Here is a 24,462-nt window from a genome sequence, read left to right as displayed (position 1 = left end):
AAGAAGATTAACGTTTTTCTTCAGTTTCTGTAATTATGTGTAGTTTTTTTATAATTGGTTGGAAACTGGAGCATCCTATTTTTAATGTTAAAAAATTCTGAAGTAAATAAACTAAAACTGAGACACAAAAAATTTATTGAGAGTTTTAGAAATATTTCCCTTTTTAAGTTAAAATTGTCTTAAAAGCATGTGATAAAATGGTTATCCCCTCACGGAGATTTTTTAGCCAGTGAGGCTTAGCAACAGCTTTGTCTCTGCTGGTCAACTAGCTTTTGGAACAGCCTGAAAAGTATCAAAATGCCTCCCTTTTAAATGTGTTATAAGTGGCTGGTGTTACAAAATCAAATAATGGTTAGTATTAGTCTGGAAATTGTAAATATATAATTATTTTTTCTTAAGTTTTATCCCCTCCAAGACATTCTGATTGATTAATTCCAGATGTTTTGAAATAAGGTTTGGTAATGATTTTGGAACTTTCATGTAAAAGTTTGCATTGACAGGGACAAAGTTTTTTAACTCTTCTTGAAAACTCATTACTTACGAGTTAAGCAGTGTTAATAAAGAGTTAATATAACCAGCGATGAATGAGAATATAATTTGTAATTTCTGTTTTAAAAAATGCAATTTATTTTAAGAACTTTCAAGGTATAGGCATGGTGCTTTCAAAGATATCAAATTTATTGATGACGTGCTTTCAAGCTACCACGTTTATTGATGACATACATAGAAAAGCTTAAGAATGGGGTTAAAATCACTAACTGTTATAAATGTCTTCCTTTAGTAAAGTTTTTACAAATAAAGATGTGGTTAAAAATTTTTCTTAGATTAACTTTGGGACTTGCAATGTGTATCAGAGTTTGCTAATGTGTGCTGAATATTGTTAAAGTGCTGTTTTTTTAAAGATGTATAACTTAAAAATAATAGGCTGGCTTATTTTAATATTTCATTAAACTATATTTTATGTTTGTGAGTAATAGGATTCATGAATTACAGAAAGGTCTTGACAGAGAAATAGTTATAATTATATTTTTAAATCATTATGTTTCTAATGGTAGTGAATTTAAGTAAACCTGTAGTTAATTCATCATGAAGTATCTGGTTTTAAAACTTTGAGGCTTTTGCTTGTTCTTAATTATTTATGTTTCTCAATCCAAACTTTTAAAGTGTTAGGTGTTTAGGCTAAAATTTTTAATTTCATTTTCTCTTAAGGTACTCTAATTTAGTATGTTGGAACATTATAGTATTCATGTTTAATTTGTTTCATATTCAGGGATCGTGGTGATGGAGAATTTGGATTAAGGAGAGGACGTGGAGGTGGAAGAGGCAGGGGCAGAGGTGGGCGAGGAAGAGGGGGTATGATTGATGGCAGGGGTAAACGAGAATTTGATAGACAGAGTGGAAGTGATAAAAGGTAAGTTTTAATGAGAAATCATGTGAAGTTTGGAAACAGAATGGAAGTGAAAAGAGGTGGATATGGGATTTGAAAAACTATCATAATGAGCCTAAAACTTCAAATGTATGCCAGAATGAGAAAAACTCGTTTACTCTGAAAAACTGTCGTAGCTTGACTTGTTATTAATAGTGTATTTGGTTTTGAAGTGCAGTATACTTACTAAATTCAAATATGAAAGATTAGTAATTATTGATGGATCAACATGCAGAAAACAAGTAATAACCCTGGTTATTATAAATGACAGGAAGCTTTAACTACAAATAAATTATTTTGTCTAAACATGTCCGAAACTTGTTTTTCTTCTCTAGTATTTTTATTCTATGAAAATTAGTTCTGCTGAAAAATTGTAATATCATGAATGTTTATATTAAGTCTTTAAAAAGAGCTGGTTTTAATAATTAAAGAAAGACCTTGAAACAGTCTCGTGTCTGTAAGACGGAAAATGTTAATTTTAACATCAAGAAAGCTGATGTGAATTTCAAAAATATTAAAATTTGTCAGGCTGTTTATAGATAACTGGTAATTTGTGTAAGTTCAGCTTAAATAAAATATTTTTATTGACATTGTTCGAATCTTTGCAAGTACAGTTTATTAGATGTACCGTATACAGTTCATTCTTTTTCTTTTTGAATAAGGTTTTAATATTTTTGTTTCTGAATGACCAGTTATTTGGTTTTGCGTTTGAATGTTATTTGTATGTGAACATTTCTAAAACTGAATTTTAACTACTGACAGTGGAATAAAACCAGTTGACAAGAAAGAGGGTGGTGGAGCACACAACTGGGGAACAGTGAATGATGATTTAGAGTAAGTAAAGCAAGCAAGATCTCTTTTATTAAAACAGTCCATAACATGTTTGGTTAAACAAACAGTTTAAGTTATTTTTTCTGTCCAATGTGCTTTATCTAGTATTAAGGTAGCTTTTAGTTTTCAATGCAAAACTTGATGTTATGAAAAAAAAGTTAAAAACAAATAATGTGGTCCCATCTTATCTATGTATTTTTTCCTTAACTCTTCTTTTTTTTTATTTGTGGAACCCAAGATTCCAATAAAATGGACAAGTTAAAGCTTAGAACTTCACAAATTGTCCATAATTGTTAATCACTCATGCCAGCAAAATCCTAATTTTCTCAGTTTTTTTTTTTTAATAAAAACCAAAGTAACTGATTGAAATCTGTTAAACTGGAAGTGTGGAGAACTATTTTATTCAAGCTTAAGGATTTCTTGGTAATTGTTTCTACTTCTGATTTTCTTTCCCTACAAAAAAGTCTCAAAAACATGCATTACTGAATTTGTAAAGTTTAAATGTACTGTATTGATTGGGTTAACAATTAAAGAATTCTGAATTTTTGATTGAAGACATTGACATCTTTTCATAGAAATGTGACATTTTGTATTATAGTTGCTAAATCATTTTATTAGAGTGTAAATTATCCTCTTTACCAAAACTATGATTTGCATTAATATTACTAAGAGGCTAAATAAAGTGTGTTAAAACTGAATTCAAGGGAGCGTGTAAGTACCTAATGTTGAGGTATTGTGTCTATTTAAGTTAAATTTCCATGGCCTACTTACTAGCAAAATGGGTAACAGAAGTAGGTTGAGTAAAATTTCAAACTTTGTTTGCTCTGCTGATATAAGTAGCAGAAATGTTTTATTACATTGTCAAGAAAAGTCTAAAGTGTAGTTTTTTTGTTTTTATGGATGCAAAACTACTTTCAAAAATGTTAAAGAAACAGTCAGTTAGACTGAATATTGAAAATTACAACAACCTGAACTAAATTTCTTTATGATTTCACTGGTATTCTGTTGTGTTATTACTAGGAATGACAAAGAAAGTATAAATAAGTTAAAAAGTGAAATTCACAACATCTGTTTTATGTTAATTGAGTTAATGTTACCTTGCTACATGTAGACTGAGAGAAAGAGCACTCCATTTTAGTGTTAAGCATTCTGCTAGAGAGTTTAAAACTGCTACAGTTTCAATAGGAAGAGGAGGTTTTACAGGTTTGGAGAATATTTTAATTGTTTAGAATATACAATACCCCTAAGGGTATGGTGATAAGTACTGTTAGGTGAAATATTTAATAAAGATTTTAATTGTCAACACATTAGGATCATTCTGCATTTTGTTTTTATCTAAATCTCCAAGTAACATTAAAATTGTTTACATTAAGCAGTTTGCAGTACAACAGTGCGAAAGATGAGGTACCAGAAATGGATCGAAATGTTGAAGAAAGTACTCCTGAAACTGCAGAACCAAAGTGAGTTTGTATTATGTGTAGTGTTTCATTTGTTGTGAATTCAAAAACACATCTAAATAGATAAAATCATTCTTATAAAATTTGGTAGATATGTAAAAGTACTAACAGATGCGTTGCAAAAATTGTTCTTAAATTGGTACATTGGTTCATTTGTCATTAAATATGAATGTGAACTGTAGCTGTTCGACAGTAACTATTCTGAGTATAACAAATGATTTGTAAAATATACTTTAAATTGATTTTTTGTCCATGTTTATTTTTGAAATTTGAAGTTTCATTAGATAGAAGAGTAACTTTTAAAGTAAAAGATTGTAAGTAAAATTCATGTATGCAACATTATGTAGCCATAGTCAGTTATAACATAGAAAACATAAAGATTTTAACCACTTACCTACTGGGGCCATTTTGTCTTATTGTGAGTGCAAAATCACGTTTTTGAATTAAACAAATTTACAGAGAACTTCTCTTTTATTGGATTTCAGATTTTATTTTTGTAAATAGTGGCATAACTATTATTATTATTTAATGTATTATGTAATGAAGTTTAAAGAGAAATTTAATAAAAAAAATCCCAAAATACATTTGAGAATATAGATAAGTGCCCTCTAAAACAAAATTTTCCTTGTACTTTAATGCTGGTCCTGCCATCTATGATTGGTATCTAAACCTTTTTTCTAGTCTGTTCTCTTCATAAAAAGTTGTAAAACTTTTAGCCAACCTAGTCGAAGGTGTCAATTTCAGTACCATGTTATTCCAATCGCTGTATATCACGTTTGACAAATCATAGGATGATAAGCAAAGCATGTGACGAAACTGGATTTGATAATGTGAACTTGAGTGGTGCTTATTATAGTAACTGCCATTTTATGTAGAGGTTGTATTTAGTAGTGGCCAATAGTACTTTTTTATAAGCCTTAGAAAATTTGCTTCTGGAAAAAAACTGCATGGGATGTATGTGATTTTTATTATTTTTCTATGGCAGTTTAAGTCATGCTGTATCATATATCTATTTATATTAATCATTATATTGAAAAATTAACTCAAGACAGATATATTTTTAGGAAAGAAGTTGATCCACGAATGTTAGGGTTAAGAGCTATCGAGTGGCAAGTGCATGGTCTTTATATGAATTAGGATTGGCACTTTGAACTGAAATTTTGTGATTTTTTATATTCTTTTGTATTTAAATTAGTAGTTTTAAGTTCAATAACTTAGTGTAATTTTATATTTAGTTCATAATAAAAAAATATGATTCAGTATTTAGAATAACCTTGTGTGATTTGTACATACTACTAGTACCACGTAAGAATTTTATATTTTTCCTTCTTACTATCTTTACTTTGTAGTAAGACCCACACTTCTGTTGTTATTGCTTTATAATTAAGACAGTCTAACTGATATATAAAAAGTTTATTCTGATATTTTGCAAAGGGTTTAAAACTCAGTGTACAAGTAACAACAATAAAACCCATATGTTGGTTGTGAAACAGATTAAACACATTTGTCTCAATAATACAGGGGAAGCTATGATATTTTCAGAGTTCGAGTATCAATACACTGAAGAGCTTAAGTTTTGAATTCCAACATAAATCTTGCCTGTAATGAGAGGAATGTGACCAGGACTAATCTTTTAAATGCTGTAAAGTAAATTTCTTTGTAATTTATGGTGTCTGTATCCTTTGGTAATCTCTTGTAACAGGATGTATCATGAAACTGGGGTCAAGCAGTGTTATTCAAACCACCTGTACCGTAAACTATTACATACATTCACTAGTTTTGCCTGTATAGTGAAACAATATACAAGGGCATCTGTTGAAATAAACTTGTTTGAATGTTCAAAGAAATGATATTCAAGTACCGAAAAGCTTTCTTACTATCACATCTGCAGCAAGGTGGGTGGGGCCAGTGTGTTTGATTTACTAAATATAGTGATATTTCAGCAAATAGAAAAGACAGGAGACTCTTATTTTAAATTCTAGCTTGTCAGTATCAGTAATTAGTTTCTAATTCATAAGAAACTATAAACTCTGTATTTGGACCTCACAATCATCTAATTTGAACCAAAGCTGCATTCAACATACCACGTGACACAAAAAAAAATTAATATTTAGGAATTTTGTTTTCATAATTACTGTTAAATTAAGAAATTAACTAATATATAATATTAAAATTTGACTTATAACCTACAATTGGATACCAAACAAACTGACATACATTCATAAAATAGTAGTTCAATAAAATTTTGAATGTAAGTCTACAAACATGACCTCTGACCACAGGAACACCTGTAGCAATAGGGTTAAACAATTCATTCTTCATATTTTTATAAAACAGATATTAATTTTATAATGTTCATGTTATATGTTGGTTACAAGGTTAGTCAAATTGATTAAGCCTATATGTAAAGGTTAAATAACCTAATGTATTTCTATTACTGTTTAATCATTTTTTTAAGACTTACAAAAAAATACAATCTTGTCTGCACCAGAATGCTGTTCACTAATGTTATCATTCACACTACAAAGAGCAATGTTACAGTAGGCTTTAATTGTTTTTCAAATGGTATGAACACCAGTAAGGTTAGAAAATTATGTTTTACATGTAATTTAATTCTAAGAAAAGTAGAAAAAAAAAACTTACCTTATAAAATTAATACTAAACTGATATAATAACTACAGCTTCTCTTGAAAGATGTATAAGTTATTGGTTGCTGCTACAGCAATGATGTTTTCTTGAGGGTGCCACGCTGTGTGCAGAATTTTTCGGCTAAAATCTAAACAGTCTACACCTATTTCATCTTTCTTTCTTTTCCCACCCGTGCCAACCTAAAAATGTTCCAGATATAATGATTAAAAGCAGTAATTCTTTTGTTTGAATTCTTCAGCTTTCAGCAAAAGATATAAAACTAAAAGATAACATATGTTCAAAAAAGTTATGTTACTGAACAAAGTCTAAACATTCCCTCTCACTTTTCATTTACTTTGGATCTGCATTTAAGACAACTGGAAAACAAATAAATTAATTACTTTTAAATTGAGCTAAAACTAAAACTTGCAATTAATAGAAATCCTAAATCTTGCAAAAAATGTTTTTTTCTTTACAAAAAAAATTATCAGAAAATAACACTTCTTTTCAGGTACATAGCAAATTCCTAGAGAAATTACAAAATTATTAATAAGAGCTGGTACCTAGCGTGCAAGTCTTAAGTTATACCTTTCTTGGCCTGAGTACTGTCCTAGCTTTGGCTATATCTCTAGAAGCTTCTAATGTTACATCACGCCTGGTGTTGCGGTCAAAAACCCGAAAGAAGTTATTATATGATCCTGTGATTAAACAGCTGAAACACAACAAAATCAATGAATAACTAAAATACAAGCCCTCTATTTCCTAATCAAGACAAAACTGAACTGCAAAGAGAATTACATATAATACAATTTTGTTTTTTACAGAAATCACTTTCCTTGAAAAATCAACCAAACATGGACAAATACATTAGATTATATTTAGTTACTTTGAAGATATTTTTTACATGTAGGAGAATTCTTAGTAGGATAGTTTCAACTAAGATAGTATAAGTTCAAAATAATTACTAAACTTAATCTTGTTTTTACATTAATTAACAAATTTCTTTTAATATGTTAGAAGAAAATCAATCTTCCAAACTACCATATAAAATTGGCTTGTATGTTACAAAATGATTACATTCAAAGCAGAAAAATTATCCACACAACTATGTTCTTTAGGAACAAAATGCTATCCAAGTGGAATTCAGTTGTTTAATTACATCCCATAAGATGAAATTACAGTAGCAGTACTTTGATATTTTAAAACAAACTGTAGCATTAGTTCCCATAAAAGGTGTACTTTCAAATGAAATTTACAAACTTGCATTTTAAAGTTCAGATCAAATGTATGCAGAATTTGAAACACACCATTCACTGATTTTTTTGTATCATAACATTCAGAAGCTGGAAGTATATATTAAAATAGCTGTATATGCTTATTCCAGAAAAGCCATCAGAAAATAAATTAAATATTGTTTCCTATTTGGTGAAGGGGTCTTATAATGATATACAAGCTAAGCAAGCACTTTATACAAACTGCACATTCAAAGATATTCCCAAGTTGCTAACACTTTTATAAATAGCATTCTTATTAGGATTTAATCCTTTAACTATGATACAAAATATTATGATACTCATAAATATGCAAACTATGCCAAGAGCTAATGACAAACTAATTTTTTTTTCTTAGATATAACTATCTATTTAGTTAAATTTTCATACAGATATTTAAATGCTTTGCCTAACCTTTAATCTATTTTGTTTAAAGTTAAGATTTCTAACAATATCTTATATGACAATTTGGAATAGAAATATTTTACACAGGGCAATAAGTACTCTTTTCACACTTTATATAAGATAAAACATAATTCCAACCTTACAGTAATAAAATATTGTTTATTTAAAAAACTGTATATTGTGTATTAAATCACATTTTAAAACATTTTCCTTGCTTCTCATGTAACATAAAAAATAAAAACACATGAAATATATTTTTCCTACTTTCATACTAGTTTATCTTTGCAAAATTTTTAATACACCAAAGCATTTATCTGTTATTTATAACTTTACATAAACTGATTATTATAATAAATTGCATTATCAATATCAAATTTAAGCACACATGTATAACTGTGCCTAAAACTACACCAAGAAAAATTGAATTATTTTACCTGTCTGTTCCATTCCAACAACACTCAAATTTGTCAAAGATACAATCATTTTCATATAAACTACACAGCTTGGACCTTAGATATTCATGCACATGATAACATTCAACAGGCTTAGTGTCCATGTTCAAGTCCCACACTTTCACAGATAAATAGTCCCTGGAAATCATGTACCGTCCATTATTACTAAACTTCACATCTGATATACTAGATATTATTTCTGAGAAGAAACTCCTACTTGTGGGATCTTCTGGTTCTTCAAACACTGTAAGACAACAAAAACTAGATATAAACTAAAAATAAATTTCTAGATGCAAGATATTCTTGCTCTTCAAACACTGTAAAACAATATTAACTATACATAATTTCCAATAAAACACCTATGGTGGGATCTCTATTTTTGTATATCCAATACTGAAAGCATGTGAAAACTTCAGTTTGACTACTCCAATCTAGTTTCTTCTCACATCTATAAAGGAAGGATTATTAACTCTCTCAACATGGGCTTGGCCAATTTGACCGACGATGTAACCTCTTTGTATTCGATTAAAGTCTTTATAGATTTAATACTTCTAACTTTCAATATATTGTGTATATCTTCACAAAATTTGGCAGTCTTTTAGTTCATATTATGTCTTTCACATACAAAAAATAATATTTTTAGTGAATTATTTTTATAAAATAAAATAAAGAATTGTCCATTAATACATTGCATATCTGTTTTGAATGTCCACATGCAAAGTAATTTTCATGTTAAATTTTAAAAATACTTTTCCTCATATCAAAAATCTCAAATTTCTTAAGTATAATCCCCAAAACCTCCTTAATGCATTTCAAACGTTTTTTTTAATAAACATTTTATAACGGGAGTGGCCGATTCAACTGACCTTGTAACCACCTAAAAAAAAAAAAATCGAAATAAACCTAAATTACCCTTTTTTCTTTCTAGAATGACATCAAATTGTAACATGAAACTACATTCATTTATCCTAAGTAGCTCTAAGTTCATAACATCATACATCTATTTATAGTTAAATTTTATTGTTTTATTGCCCTTTGAACTGTGTCTAACTGCTATCCGCTCCATTATAAGTTTTAAATCACTCGAGAAACGTGCAGCTCACATTACGCACTATCAAATTACATTACCCACGAGCTGCTCCCGTGTGTAACTCACGAACCATTTTAATTATATTATTATAAATACTTATTTTACCTAATCTAGTCTTAAATAACTTTAAAAGATTCTTTTTTTTTTACATTTTAGTTACTTTTATAATAATAAATAGAGAATAAATATGAAAAACAAGAAGTAAAGTACTTACCCAATCTTTTTTCTTGCTCTCAGGTTCATGACGAGAGTTAACCCTAATTTTTTATACTATAGGTAGTAATGCACTTAATTTTTATTTAATTAAATAATGCACCAAAGAATATAGACTAATAACATGCAAAATGTAAACAAATTCATTTACCTCTCAAAATTTTCCTAGTTTTCTAACCATGCAACAAGAGCTGTTATAGATTCATCCAAGCCAGTCATTAACTTTCCCACGGAAACAAATTATGTACTGTGAGTGAAATTGATGATATTCTCTTCAGAATACAACCTTATACAATAGGTCATTTGATGGATGAAAACCTTGACTTTCTATTGGTTATAGGTAATATATAATCAAACGTAAGAGAGAATCAATTATGAAACAGAGGACGTGACAAGTGGGTGTGGCAGGAGGGGCCTGATTTCCTATTCAATAGCTCTGTAACAAAACAAAATTTAAGGCTATAAAAATTATAGTTTGTTTGAGCAATAATGATTCTATAGAGAGAGTGATTTACGTTTAATTTCATACATTTTCTGGGGGGGATGGCAATAAAATAGGGATGATGATATGCTAAGACAAAATGTGTCACATGGGTCACACTAGTGGAAATTCAGGATTTTTTAAATATTGCTTTGTAGAATTAAGAACTTAAAACTTGTATACTATTAAAATATGGATTATTAGCTAAGATTTTATGCTATATTAATTGGTATAATATAAACAAAAAGTATTTAATAAAATTTGAATGCAAGACACTAAAACCTTGTATCATGCTCAGTAAAGGGTACCCAGGGTGATAGGGTTAATTAAAATAAAAGTTTACTACCCAAGATCCTAAAACACTCCTCTGTAAACATTATATACACTCAAAAGAAGAGACTATAATGCAGTACAATAATTTTGCAACATATTACGGCTATGTACAAGTCTTTTAAATATTTTACATTTAGTGGTTATCTACATTTGGTTTCAAAATCAATAAATACAAGAACACACACAAATGACAAAGATTTATCATTACTACAACTGAAATACAGTAATCCTTAATACTCTTGCTACAGGCTCGGTCAAACTGGCCAAGTTCATGACCCCATATTGACCTTTATAGTTTCATATAATAAATGATAATACGTTTAGTGCATCTTCATGAAATTTTGTAAGCCTTCAGTAAGAATTACATCTTTTCTAGACAAAAAATCAAAATGTTTGATGAAGTATTTTCAGTAAAAAATTTTCTGTGAATATGTGGAGTCAAAGTGTTGATTCCTTCAAGTGCAAAGTGGTTTTCATGTTAAGATTAAAAATACTTTTCTTCATTTGAAAATTGTCAAATTTCATTTGTGTTTGTTTTGAATTTATGCAATCTCTAAAATTTCAAACTTTTTTCAATAAAAGTTTATATTTTATCTGTTACTTTGTCTACCCTAATTGTATACACACCCAGTCAATTTGGCAGACATCATAAAAAATAAGAAATAAATCTAAATTACCCTTTTTTATTTCTAGAATGACTTCAAATTATAATATGAAACTACAATTGTTTATCCTGAATAGCACAAAACTCATAACAGTATACATCTGTTTCTACTTGAATTTTATTGCCCTTTGAACTGTGTCTAATTATTAATCCCATCATACAAATTGTAAATCATTTGGCAAACAAGTAGCTCACATTATCCTATCAATTTATGTAAGGCACAGGTTACTTGTTAATGTACCTCATGAAAATTTTCTGTTATTTTTTATCTTTATTTTACCTAATCTAACTTAAAATGTTTCTAATTTTTACATTTTAGTTACTTTTATAAAAATAAATAAAGAATACACATGAAAAACAAATATAATACTTACCTGGGCCTTTTTTTGGCTGTCTGCTGTTCACAAAACTTAACCCTACTTTTTATACTAATGGTACTAATGCACTAAATAATTTTTATTTGATTTAATAATGCACCTAAGAGCACAGAATAATACCACATAAAAAGCAGACAATATCCTATAACTGTCATAATTTTTAAAGCTTCCTAACTATGCAATAAAAGCTGTAAAAATTTCAGCTAAGCTTGTCAATGTGTTTCCCATAGGTATAGTTTGAACTGGAAGCAAAATAGACAATTCTATGTACAGAAAACAACATAACATATAACTTGATAGATTAAAACTTTGGCTTCCTATAGGTTATCAATAATATTGTAATAAGCATCAGAGAGAACTATGGACAATTTATGAGATAGAGGATGTGTCAGGTGGGCATGGTAAGTCTGATTTTCTAGTTTATGGCTCTGTAACCAAATACAATTTAAGGCTATAAAGCTGTAGGAGACCTACAGAGCAAATTTCAAAATTCTCATACTAAGGAGAAATTGGGGACTTTTTTAATATTGCCTTATAAAATTAAGAAAACTTGTATAATATTAAGATTTGAATCATTAGCTGTGTTTTGATGCCAAGTTTATTCATATACTATGATAATAATGTAGTTTAATTAAATTTTGAAAGTAACTCCGTAAAACTTTGTGACATGTACAGATAAAGATGGCCATATGAAAAAAAAAAGTTAAATATGATACAAACCTGACTATTTAAGTATACAATTAATTATATAATTACACTGATTAAAAAGTTAAATAGTGTATTCAAAATATAATTCTTACATTTTGTATGGTGGTCACAAAGAGCTGATGATCTCATGTCACACAACCTAATAGTTCCTTTACTACTACTGTACACAAATACATTACACTGGGAAGGGTGGAATTCTGCTGCAGTGATGACTTCAGTTAGTTCTTCCATGTTTGTGGGCTTAATATCAACAATATCTTCAGCAGTGTTAAGTAATAAGAAACACTGTAAGAAACCATTTTTAAATCAAATTAAATCAAGCCTCAACAAATGTTGGGTGCCAAGTAGCCATGGTGACTAAAACTTTCATTGTGGCACCTAGCATTTTCTCCCGTTTTATTCATGCATTGAGATGTGCTAAATAAAACTCAAATTTAGAACAGTTCTGGACTCTTGGAAGTCTGAAATCGAACTCTGTTTCTAGGATTATAATGGTGAATTCAGCACTTTTTCATGTTTTTCAAAAAGCTAAGTGTCAGTCAATCAGTCAGTCGGTCACTTGATTTCTCCAAATTTCATAAGTTACACAAGTCAAATTCCACTTTTCCTCCTATAATACTTCCTCTTTTGATTGCCTGTTCACATTTTAGTTGAATCTAATTGCTAACATAGGTGTAAATAGCTACTAAATTTCAGCATTTTTGATGCTAGAGACATGGAAGTGCATTTGCACCCTACCAATGAGTGTAAAAAATAAGTCAAAAATTAGTGCAAGTCTATGCTTGGGAATTATTACAAAAAAGTCTGTTAAAACAGACTGATGGTACCAATTATCTGTAGGGAAAAGAACAATGTGTAAAACTTGGCAACACCCCAATACAATCTGAACATGCATCTGTGATTAAAGAAAGCCCTCTATGTAGCACAGGACAGCAGATAACAAATGGAGTGAAATCTTAATGTGTATTTTTTATACTGTTTTTTAATCACTAATCAAATAAAGTTAACCAAACTACAAATATTTTGCATTCCTGTCTCACAGCTAAAATTGAGAGACAAGGTTAGCCTTGAATCTGCCAATTTATGATTTGAATGCATGCCAGATCCTGCACATAAAAACCCCCAGATATCATGCAAAAGTTCAGGTGTTGCACGATATCCGGGGGTTTTGTGAAATTAATTTTGAGTGACCATTTCTCCAAAACATGTAAATTATTGTCTACAAATGTAGTGGCACAATTATTTTGAGAAAATCTGGGGAAAAGAAAAAACCTCAGGTAATGGAGGTGTGGATAATCCAGGCACAAGTATGACCCCATTTCCCGATACAAATACTAATGAAGTTAAGTTAGTCACACCTGGCTCCTGAGTTTTTGGGCTGGCTCCTAGATATGAAAACATTTGTTGAGGCCTGAATTAAATATAGTTTCATTGTAATTTAGTTGTAACACTTTCTTACTCTTATAACTTATGAGAAAGCAAACAATAAAAAAACAAACCCAGTTTTCTTTTATGGAGTTTATATAAAAAAAAAAGAATGATTTCGTCACTAAGCACTGTAACATGAAAAACATAAAATCAGTCATGTAAAGTTGATTAACAAACAATCTCAAAAGTCAGAAAGAGGTGGAATTCTTTATTAATTTTGATAGACTTAGTAATATCTCGGCAAATAATGAAGATAGTAAGCTGAAATTTTAGATTCTTGCTTGTCATTATGTAATGTTTGTGTTTCTAATTGGGTGAAAACTCCAGCAATCTTTTTTTAGAACTTAGTGAAGAATTTGAAGCTTAGATACATTATGTGACATAAAAATGAAGTTTGAGATTATATTTTAATAATAAGTCAAAACTTAGATAATAAAAAAAATTTATTTATAAATCCATTTTCATGCCATGATTACTAACATACATTGATATTAAAGATAGTTAAATGTTTAGTGACCTGATCGATAATTAGGAGAGAATTAAACTAACTGAAATTTCTAGTTTAATGATAATTTTTCTCTAACTAAACTATTTTATAGAAAATTTGTGTCACTATTTTGACCAAAAAAATAGCATTACTAATATCTCAGCATTCTATGGTAATATATACCTCAAACAGTATTTTTTCCCTTTTATTGATGCCTCATACTTAAAAATTAATAAACAGTATCTCTTTAACCCTTTAAATAAGGCTGCTTTAAACAGAATTTTCACAAGCTGTACACTGTATACAGCACACTTACATTCAACTGCCAGAGGTAAACTGTACGTTATTTGGCGAATCAGCAGTCAATGGGTTAAACTCTACATTATGATATCAATATAAAGGATACTAAAGCTTTGGTCTGTAATTTCTAAATGCCACAAATTAATCCTCAAGTCATCAGCTGAGAGGTAAGTTTCTTGGTCACTGTTCACTGAAATGGAATTGATGTGGTATGAGTGAGCATTTGCAAATATCCTCCTGGGACTAGCTTCTACCATTAGCTCCATAGGTTTTACTACTGGTATATGTAGTGTGGTGATAGATGAGGGATCTTTCATCTGTCCATTTCCATCTTTCAGGTTGTACCCATCAATTGTCTTGTCTCTTTCAGATACTTTCCACAGCTTGATGGTTTTATCTATTAAAGAACAAAATGATATTTTTCATGGATTATCTTGCAAGAAAAAAACATACTCTTCTGATCAATACAGACAAGCGTTATAAAGAACTTAAAAAGTTATGTCAAATAAGTAGTTATAATTTTTGTCAGCTAGATACTTTGATTAAAAATTAAAGGTACATAACTTATCAGTCTAAGATTGTTCTTAAGTTGGAAGAAGCCCTTTATAAAATATACACTACATTCATACAATTACCATTGTGTATTCTTTTAATAACGATGTTAATCACAGCTAATAATCCATACTTTATTAGTATATAAGTTTTAACCACCCCTCCAATAAGTACAAAATATAATGTAAATTTCTCACAATAAAATTGCCAGACAAACCATAATTCTTATAGCCTTCAATTTTGTTTCATTACAGAGCTATCAAATAGAAAATCAGAACCCTCTTGCCACACCCACCCGTCACATCCTCTCTTTCAGGATTTGTTAATAGTTCTCTCTTACATTTAATTATATATCATCTGTAACCAATAGAAAGCCAAGGTTTTCATCTATCACATGATGTACCATATAGCTTAGTTTTCTGAATGGATAATTGTCAATTTCTCTGTTAGTACAAGCTCGTTCCTACTAGAAAAATAACAACTAGCTTGGATGAACTTGTTGCATAGTTAGAAAGCCAGAATATTGTGATAGTTAGAGGAAATTGTCTGCTTTTTGTATGTTATCATTCTATGTTCTTTGGTGGATTATTCAATTTAAAAAAAACAAAAAAAAACAGGTAAGTACTTTATTTCCTGATTTTACTGTGTTTATTCTTTATTTATTTATTATAAAAGTAACTAAAATGTAAAAATAGGGATCTCTTTTAGGTTAGTTAAGATTAAATTAGGTGAAATAAATAATAACAATGTTTCATGAAGAACACGCGTGAATTCCACATTCCCCAGATGATTTACAACTTATAATGCGTGAATAGTAGTTAGACACAGTTCAAAAGACAATCAAAGAGCAATAAAACAATAATATTTGAATATAAATAGATTTATACTCTTTAAAGTTACTTAGGTTAAAACGAATGTAGTTTCATGTTACAATCTGATGTCCTTCTAAAAATAAAGAAAGGGAAATTTAGATTTTTTTGGTGGTTTGGAGGTCGGTCAAATTGACCAACCTTGTATACAGTTAGGGTAGAGAAAATAACAGACAATATATAAAGTTTTACTGAAAACATCTGAGATTTATTTAGAAGGTTTTGAGATTACACAAATTAAATTTGAGATTTTTTAGAGGAAGTATTTTTAATTTTAACATAAAAACCACTTTGCACATGGACTAGTAAAAAACATACTTGATATATTCACGGATGAATATCTTTTTAGTTATGTGAAAGACTTTAATGTTTACTGAAAGTCTGCTAAATTTTGTGAAGATATACGTACTATATTAAAAGTTAGTAGTATAAACACAATAAAGACTAAACGAGTACAAAAAAGTCATATGGTTGGTGAAATTGACTGAACCTGTGTTGAAAGTTAACTACTGTTGAAAACATTTTGTACCATAGCTGTGAACTGTAACTAAATATGAGTTCACCAATTCAATTCTCTGAATGCAGGTATTTCAAAGTGCACGCATTTCTAAATGAGTGAAAACTTCAGCAGTCTCTTTTAGAACTTAGAAAATTCTAAAGTGAGTTACATTCACAATTTAAACTACTATTGAAGTATGGCAACAAACTTGGCATCAAAACATAGTTTATAATTCAAATTTGTATATGTTCTAAGTTTTAATTACTTAATTTCATAGGGAAATATTCAAACGGTTTCACAATCTTTCCTTTTCTGTATCATACGACACTTTTTCACTGTAAATTGCCTATTTTATATATTCTTTCTGCCCCTTTATGATCTCCTGAATTTAATACAAATTACACACTTATAGAACAGATACTGCTAAGCCATAATCTCAAACTTACAACCACAAATCTTCTTGCTTTACTGAGATATAAACCAGAAAGTCAAACTCGCATGTTATGCTTTCCTATCATAACCTGTCTTTCAAAAATTTTTTAATAATTCTGACATTTCTTATTGGATTAATTATAACCAGCAGAAAGTGAAAATTTTAATTAGTTAATTCCTTACAAGGCTAGCTTATTCTGATGACAGTTTATGAAGTATTCAGCTTACAGTTTTATTCTTTGCTATCTCCGAGTCACCTTGACCAGCCAGCAGAATTATTTTAACCCACTTATAACTTCATTATAAAGGACACTGTATACTATCACAGAACAATCCTAACAGGGGGAGCATCAAGAAATACGAAACAGAGTTGTATAAAATACATTGCAGGTAACAACAACACGTGTTTTGATAAATTAAATGCGTTAAATGTGTGTGTTAACATTTTGTTTAAACTGAATATTTGAAAAAAAACAACAAAAAAACAAACAAAGTATTAACAACAAACCTACCAAAAAAAGTAGGGGTAACTTTTATCGAGACATTGAGAGCAAAAAAGTACAAGACCCACACATAAGCACTAAATTTCTTGTTTTTAATGTATATTTTTATTTATTGTAATAAAGTAACTTAAATACAAACACCAGAAACTTCTTACATTAGATACAAATCCTTAAGTGAAAAAAAAAATTAAATACAAAATTATTCCATAGCCTATTTAACTGTGGGTGCTGGTAACTAGATCCTTTGTTTACACAAAGCTACACCACTGTAATAAATTGCTTTCACTGGACCCTAAGTGTAGCTGTAAAGCAATAAATCTAAATGACCACGAGATTTGAAAAGTATTAATTTTAGCTGTAGGAATAAATAAGTATTTAACTGCCTGTTACAATATGCAGTCTCTCTAGAAAGAAAAAAAAGGGTAACTTAAGAGTTACATCATAGTTTTTTGCTACATTGTGGTCACAAGGTCAGCCAAAATGGCCCAGCCCATACATAGAAAGCTACATCAGTGCTGCTGATCAATTATTTTGGGTTTCATTTTGTTTCAATTTATACAGAGATTCATCCGCACCAGAACACAGCTGTGGGTGTGTCTGTGAAAGAATGATGCATTATAAAAGTAAAGCTTTACAAAAATAAAATTCCAATAACTGCTATACCATTATATACATGTATTTAATCAAATAACATAAACTACCCAATCAATTATGTTTCTGTTTTCAGGACATTGAGAATTTTTTACATGCCCAATTGGCCACATCTTTGTTTTAAGTCACCACTTAACCATAACAATTACAGTTGATTCAATATGAATCAACTTTATAGTGCTCATAAAATTACAAAAATCTACTACCATTAAATTTGGTACACATTTTCTAAATAGTTAGTTTTTGAAATTTCTCTAAAACACTGTTTTCCATATTGACAAAATACCTACCTCATAACTTCTTTTTTTCTTTGTTTAACTCTATCCACACAGGGTCAGCCAATGTGATTGACCTTCACAAAATTTGGCAAGCTTTCAGTAAACACTACGAATCTTTTTTTTTTTACACAAAATATCAAAATTTTTAGTTAAGTATTTTACTAAAGATTTATCAGTGAATATATGATGTCAGAGTGTTGACTGCTCTGAGTGCAAAGTGATATTCAGGTTAATATTAAAAATACTTTTTTTCATTTGAAAATTTTCAAATTTCATTTGTGTTTGTTTTGAATTTTGCATAAAGCTACTTGACAGCTATCTGCACTAGCCATCCCTAGTTCAGCAGCAGTGAAGGCAGCTAGTCAACATCACCCACCACCAACTCTTGGGCTACTCTTTTTACCAATGAATAGTTGGACTGACTATCACATTATAATGACTGAAAGGGCAAGGCATGTTCAGTGAAGAGAATTTGAACCTGCAGCCAGCAGACTGCTAATTGAGCACCCTAACCACCAGGTCATAATTCATTTGCATAACTTCTAAACCCTCATAACTAAATTTCAAACATTTTGTCTTTCAATAAAACTTTATATTTTATCTGATATGTTGTCTACCCTAACTGTATACAGACTCGGTCCAGTTGACCAACCTTGTAACCACCACAAAAAATATGAAATAAATCTAAATCAGTTTCTGTTTAATTTTATTGCTTTATTGCCCTTTATACTATGTCTAACTAATAATCACAAGACAAAAGTTGTAAATCACTCAAGGAATACAGAGCTCATGTTACCATATTGAATGACTTTATACACCAGCTGCTTGCAAAAATACCTTGTGGAAAATTATTATTATTATTTTCCATTATGTTACATAATCTAACCTTATTTATCCTAACAAGTTTCTCACTTTCATATTTGAGTTACTTTTATAACAATATATAAAAATATACATAAAAACCAAAAAATTAGGATACATTAAATTTTTTTTACTTAAATAATTCACCTAAGAACACAAAATAATAGCATGCACAAAGCAATGTCCTATAACTCTTATAATTTAACTAGTTTTCTAATACAAGAGGGGCTCAAAAAATTCCCTTAGCTACTCGATCTGATTACAGCTAGATAAACTTTCAAACTGAAGATGAAACTGACAATACTCTGTACTAAAAACAAAAAAGCATTATATGTCATTAGATAGATTAAAACCTTGCCTTTCTATTAGTTATAAATTATATATACAAAAAGAGTAATTTAAGAAACAGTATATGTGGCAAGTGTGTCTAATTTTCTAGTTTATGACTTTATAAACAAATAAGATTGAAGGCTATAAAAATTGACTAGGCCTTAGTAATATCTACATTATAATCAGTAATTTATATTAAATTACATTCTTCAGAGAGGGTGTTAAATATATTAAGAAAAGGGGAAGACCTAGAGAACAAATGTCACAATGCTCATAATAGGGGGAGATTCAGGATTTATTTGAATATTTCTATATAAAAGAACGAGCTTAAACTTATCATATATAATAAAAGTCACTATGTTTGTAATGCTCCCTTTCTCAACTCTATGTTGGTAACATTCAAATTGGCTCAATGGTTGGTCTCAAGCAGAAGTCTCGAGTTCAAACTGCAGTTGAGTAGAGACTTTTATAATTTTAATTATTAGCTCATTACGTTTAAAGCAAGATATAACAATATTAAGAAAAACCACAATAACATGATAACTAGCATTAAGGATTTGAATTATTTTTGGTCACAGTGGTTAAGTCAATTGACTATCATGTGGAAGTCTCGCATTCAAATACCAGTTGAGTTGGGAGTTATAATTTTCCTATACTGAAAATATATTTTGAAAGGTATTTACCTCCTCTCACATAAATAGCTATTCTCATTCAGTGCTGCCCTCTATATATAAAAAAAAAAGTTTTTGCATGCAAATCTTCATGCGACAACCCTCCACCAATAGGAGTACGACACTCTCTTGACGCTTGTTACCCTTTATTCACTTCTACCAAACTATCGCTTCCAGTCTTGGCAGAAAATGGAAGTACTGGTTTTCAGTGGGGAGGAATGGTGGAAAATATGAGAGGAGGTCAGTACCCATTGGAAATATATTTTCAGTATAGGAAAATTATAACTTCTGATACGATACTTTACCTCTTCTCACATAAATAGCTAGAACTCCACATTGAATAGGTGGAATGACCAGTGTGAGGGAAAAAAGAAAAAAAACATTCCTCACAAGCATCCAAAGAGAAGATCCTTGCATTAGAGGATCATACATGGGAGACCACACCAGGTATACTCTTCACCTAATGTGAAAAGAGGTGTCACAGACATGAGAGAAAATGGGAGCACATCCAAAAGAAAGAGAAGATTGGTTGGAGAGGGATCCAAACCATACAACATCCCATCTCAATCCCATAGAGTACATTTATGTAGATGAGAGTAAAAAGGATGTGCACCTAGGTGTATAGTGGCTAGGGCCTGACAGACCATAAATGACAAGTCAACTGCATCCAAAACCCAGCCACCAGGAACCGACACCACGTGGGGGTAGGATGAGGATCATATCATCAGTAAGACAACTACAATCTAAAACCCAGCTGCCAGGAACCAACATGCACATGGGGGTAGGATGAGGATCATACCATCAGTAAGTCAAATACAATTCAAAACCCAGTCACCAGGAACCGACATCATGTGGGGATAAAAAAAAAGAGGATCATACTGCCGGGAAGTCATCTACAATACAAAACCCAGCCACCGGGAACCAACATCTACGTGGGGGTAAGAAAGAGGAGCATACCGTCTTCACCACAAGTTCAGAAGACTGGAGGGAAATCTCAGACCCACTGATCTGTGAATGGGCACATGATAACAATGTGATAAATTGTTTGACCAATCCAGGAAACTGACATCCTGACGATCGGCATAAAAAAAATGTCACTGTAATGTATACTATCTCACTCAAAACCAGTCCACCTGGAACCACCCTCAGCACAATAACATCCTTGGAATATGAAAGGCATCGAGGGATGGCTTAAAAGAAAGAACCATATTAATCTGCAATTTCCATCATTGTGACTCACAACACAGGTGGAGTGAACAAAAGTACAACTGAGCGAGAGAACAGAGACAACTGTAATACATATATGAGCATTTATGTTGATTGGTTGAGCTCTGAATTCAAAACCCAACAACTGGGAATCAACATCTATGTTGGGGTAGAATGAGGGATCCCAACTGAAGATGTGAACTGCAATTTTGATGGCTCACTCCAAAGCTACAACATCCCCTCAGATAGACCCATACAGAGATGGAGTGTCAGACTGGAGGACATCTTGTCATCTACATTGACAGAACACCACCACTCTACTCTCAACTGAATGGTGTCATCACTGTTTGTCTCATATATCACTATCACATTCAGGAGGATGCCTCCACAGTCTACCACCCCAACAGCTTGGAACTAGAAAGTGCTCAATCTAAGGACTGGCTGGGATGGGCAGCTATCTCCTTATGCATTACCCATAAAGTCTGAGGTTTAGTACGGTCCAGAACGTTTATACTTATGAAGAAAAAATATCGTGAGGAATAACTTATTGGTGATCATGTGGAACACCCCATCTCTAGTTTATGCAATTGTGATGAACAGTGTACCTTTTGTAGCCACAGAAATTATGCAAGTGAAGTCAACAGTTTGGGTTTTAGTACAATTTTAATTGATTGAAGTGTACCTGGAAAGGCACCACTCACCACATAGCAGGATCCTGGTCAAAATATGGGACAGGCCCTGAAAAATAAGATATATAACAAAAGAAAGAAAACTTACCCAGTTACAATCTCACTAAAGAGTGAAGGATGGGGACAGGTGGACAACAGTGCCCCAACAAGGAAGAAACTGTTACCCAAAGCAGAGAATGGGGAATGAACGTATGAAGTACAGTTCCAGTGCTTGACAGACAAAGTACCCTCCAACAGATGACAGGGTTGATATGCAGGGAAAAGGGAAGGTGCATGATCAGAGTGAAGATACCAGGAATTGATTACAGGAAGAAGGAGACAAGGAGTAAAAGTTTAATTGAATCAATCCAAGTCCAATGGGGAAGGGAGGAAGGGAAAAAAATCCCAAAGAAAGGAGTGATGTTATGGAATGAAACTGTGGGAAATAGATTCAACAGAAAGAAGCCTTGAAAGCAATGAAGCAACCCACAGCATGTACTGGACAGAGAAGGTCATCTTGATCCAGCTGAGAATAAAGGAGGAAGATGGCAAGAATCGAAAAACTGGAAAAGAACATTCCACAAGAGACCCCAAAGTGTAGGTTAGTAAAACTGATCCAGAACAAAAAAGAATATATCGAGCCAAAACAGCTGAGAAAACTAAATTGTGCCAGCCATGAAGATCAATCAGAAAGACCTGACCCAGTGCGACATGGATGAACAAATCATCTTTGGAAGAAGACTGGAGAAATGAGAAAAACTAAATCTCTATACTGGATCTAACTTTGTCTGAACATGTTGACAGCCAGGGCAAGTGGATGATAAACCAGAGACCAAAAAAAAAGGAGGTAACATGGAAATAATAAAGGATTCAAAAACTTCACGTGGAGGAGTACCCCAGAGAATGTAGAAACACCTAAAATTTGAGGATGAAGAGGACACTCCTTGGGAAAAAGTGTGTTGGGACTGGAAAGGTGACCAACAACAAGGACAAAAGCACCTGGTAAAATCCATGAAAATGTGGAAGTTGGGTAAACGCAGAACACCCAACATAAGACATACACAACCAAAATGTGATCAAAGACTACATATTAAATCGAGGAAGACCCAAGAAGTGATTGAGGCAGGACTGATAGATCCAGAACTCTAATCAGCATAGAGAATACATGATGAATGGAGAAACACATAGGTAGGACAGGTAAAGAATGGGAAGGTGCCAGACATAGAAAATGAATAAAGATGACAATGTCTCAGAATGAAAAAAAAAAATTTGAATACAGCATTGCAGATACCTCATGTGATGTTAAATGTATAGGAGGAGCCCCAAAAAATGGACAGATGGAGAAAAGGAGCCGACCATAAGTCCCTATTAGAAGTGGATGGTAAACAAATGCTACAAGACAGTGTCCAACCCCAGAAGATCCCAAAAACAAAGAAGCCTGTGTGGAGGGAATGAACTGAAGATGACAAACCTCCCAACATGCAAGGAAGAAGGAGGAGGTATCTCACAAAAATCCCTAAATATAAGTGAAATGCCTAAGAAAGGAGGTGTAAGGTAAACATTACATAGAACTACACTACAGGTAAATCAAAATAATCAAACAGTGCAGGATAAAGTATATCACTAAGCTCTGAATTAATACCTTAACCTAACAATAAATATGTATAATATTGGGAGAAGTTTATGTGGACTCCAGCTCCAGGGTTCCACACAAACTAAGTTAATATGAAGAAGTATAAAAGAGAAATAATAACAAAAATGAAATAGACATTTTGTAAAATTAAGTGTGTATTAACTATAACATATGTACAAGACGTGATGTATGGAAAAAACAAAAACAATATAAATAACCTGATTAATATACCAGTAAGATGAATTACAGGTAATCCTAAAATAGCAAATACCCATGGTAAGCCTAATTGAATAGGAGAAAAGATATAACTAATCCTAATTTCAAACCTGAACTTGACTATGAATAACTATCTATAATAATAAAAGGGTGTGTCTGTGTGACTGACATAGCTCTAAGACGAAAGAACCTAGAAACCTGAAATTTTGTACTTATACTAAGTGGAGCCTGAGGGTGTGCACCTGAGTATTATTGCTTATCCATGTGCATATATTTTTTTATGAGGCAAGCTAGCAACAAAACAGAAAAGAAATGTGAACATCATAGATGTAAGAGGAAAGAACCGAGAAACCTGAAATTCTGTATGCATACTAAGTGGATCTTGAGTGTGCACCTGGGTATTGCTTATCTTATCCACTGCATGTGCATCTTTTTAACTCTTTCAGCACAGGCTCTGTCCCTGGGACTGACCTCATAACCATTTTGTGCTTGTTATAGTTTTCATGCTATAACTTTTAAATTAAGAAGCGTATGTTAAAGAA

The 24,462-nt window shown here is 31.2% G+C and overlaps 1 protein-coding gene and 1 long non-coding RNA gene across 3 annotated transcripts in view; one reads left to right on the top strand and one right to left on the bottom strand.

Annotated features, from left to right (window-relative positions):
• LOC106470703 (protein phosphatase PP2A 55 kDa regulatory subunit-like) overlaps nucleotides 1-24,462 on the bottom strand; it is a 76,198-nt gene that overhangs the window by 12,807 nt on the left and 38,929 nt on the right. For both annotated transcript variants that reach the window (XM_013931269.2, XM_022399340.1), the window contains 5 exons: nucleotides 14,658-14,948; nucleotides 12,429-12,593; nucleotides 8,453-8,714; nucleotides 6,931-7,054; nucleotides 6,358-6,542 (listed from right to left, as the gene is read on the bottom strand). In XM_013931269.2, the coding sequence (XP_013786723.1) occupies nucleotides 6,390-6,542; nucleotides 6,931-7,054; nucleotides 8,453-8,714; nucleotides 12,429-12,593; nucleotides 14,658-14,948 (995 nt within the window). In that variant the 3' untranslated portion in view covers nucleotides 6,358-6,389. The remainder of the gene's footprint in view (nucleotides 1-6,357; nucleotides 6,543-6,930; nucleotides 7,055-8,452; nucleotides 8,715-12,428; nucleotides 12,594-14,657; nucleotides 14,949-24,462) is intronic.
• On the top strand, nucleotides 1,271-3,753 carry LOC106470704. The gene is made up of 3 exons (XR_001291515.2): nucleotides 1,271-1,411; nucleotides 2,189-2,260; nucleotides 3,634-3,753. It is a non-coding gene; the product is annotated as an uncharacterized LOC106470704 (long non-coding RNA).

Source organism: Limulus polyphemus, unplaced genomic scaffold (genome assembly GCF_000517525.1).
Source record: "Limulus polyphemus unplaced genomic scaffold, Limulus_polyphemus-2.1.2 Scaffold4170, whole genome shotgun sequence".
Taxonomy (NCBI): Eukaryota; Metazoa; Arthropoda; class Merostomata; order Xiphosura; family Limulidae; genus Limulus; species Limulus polyphemus.
This window is presented reverse-complemented; position numbering and strand designations above follow the sequence as displayed.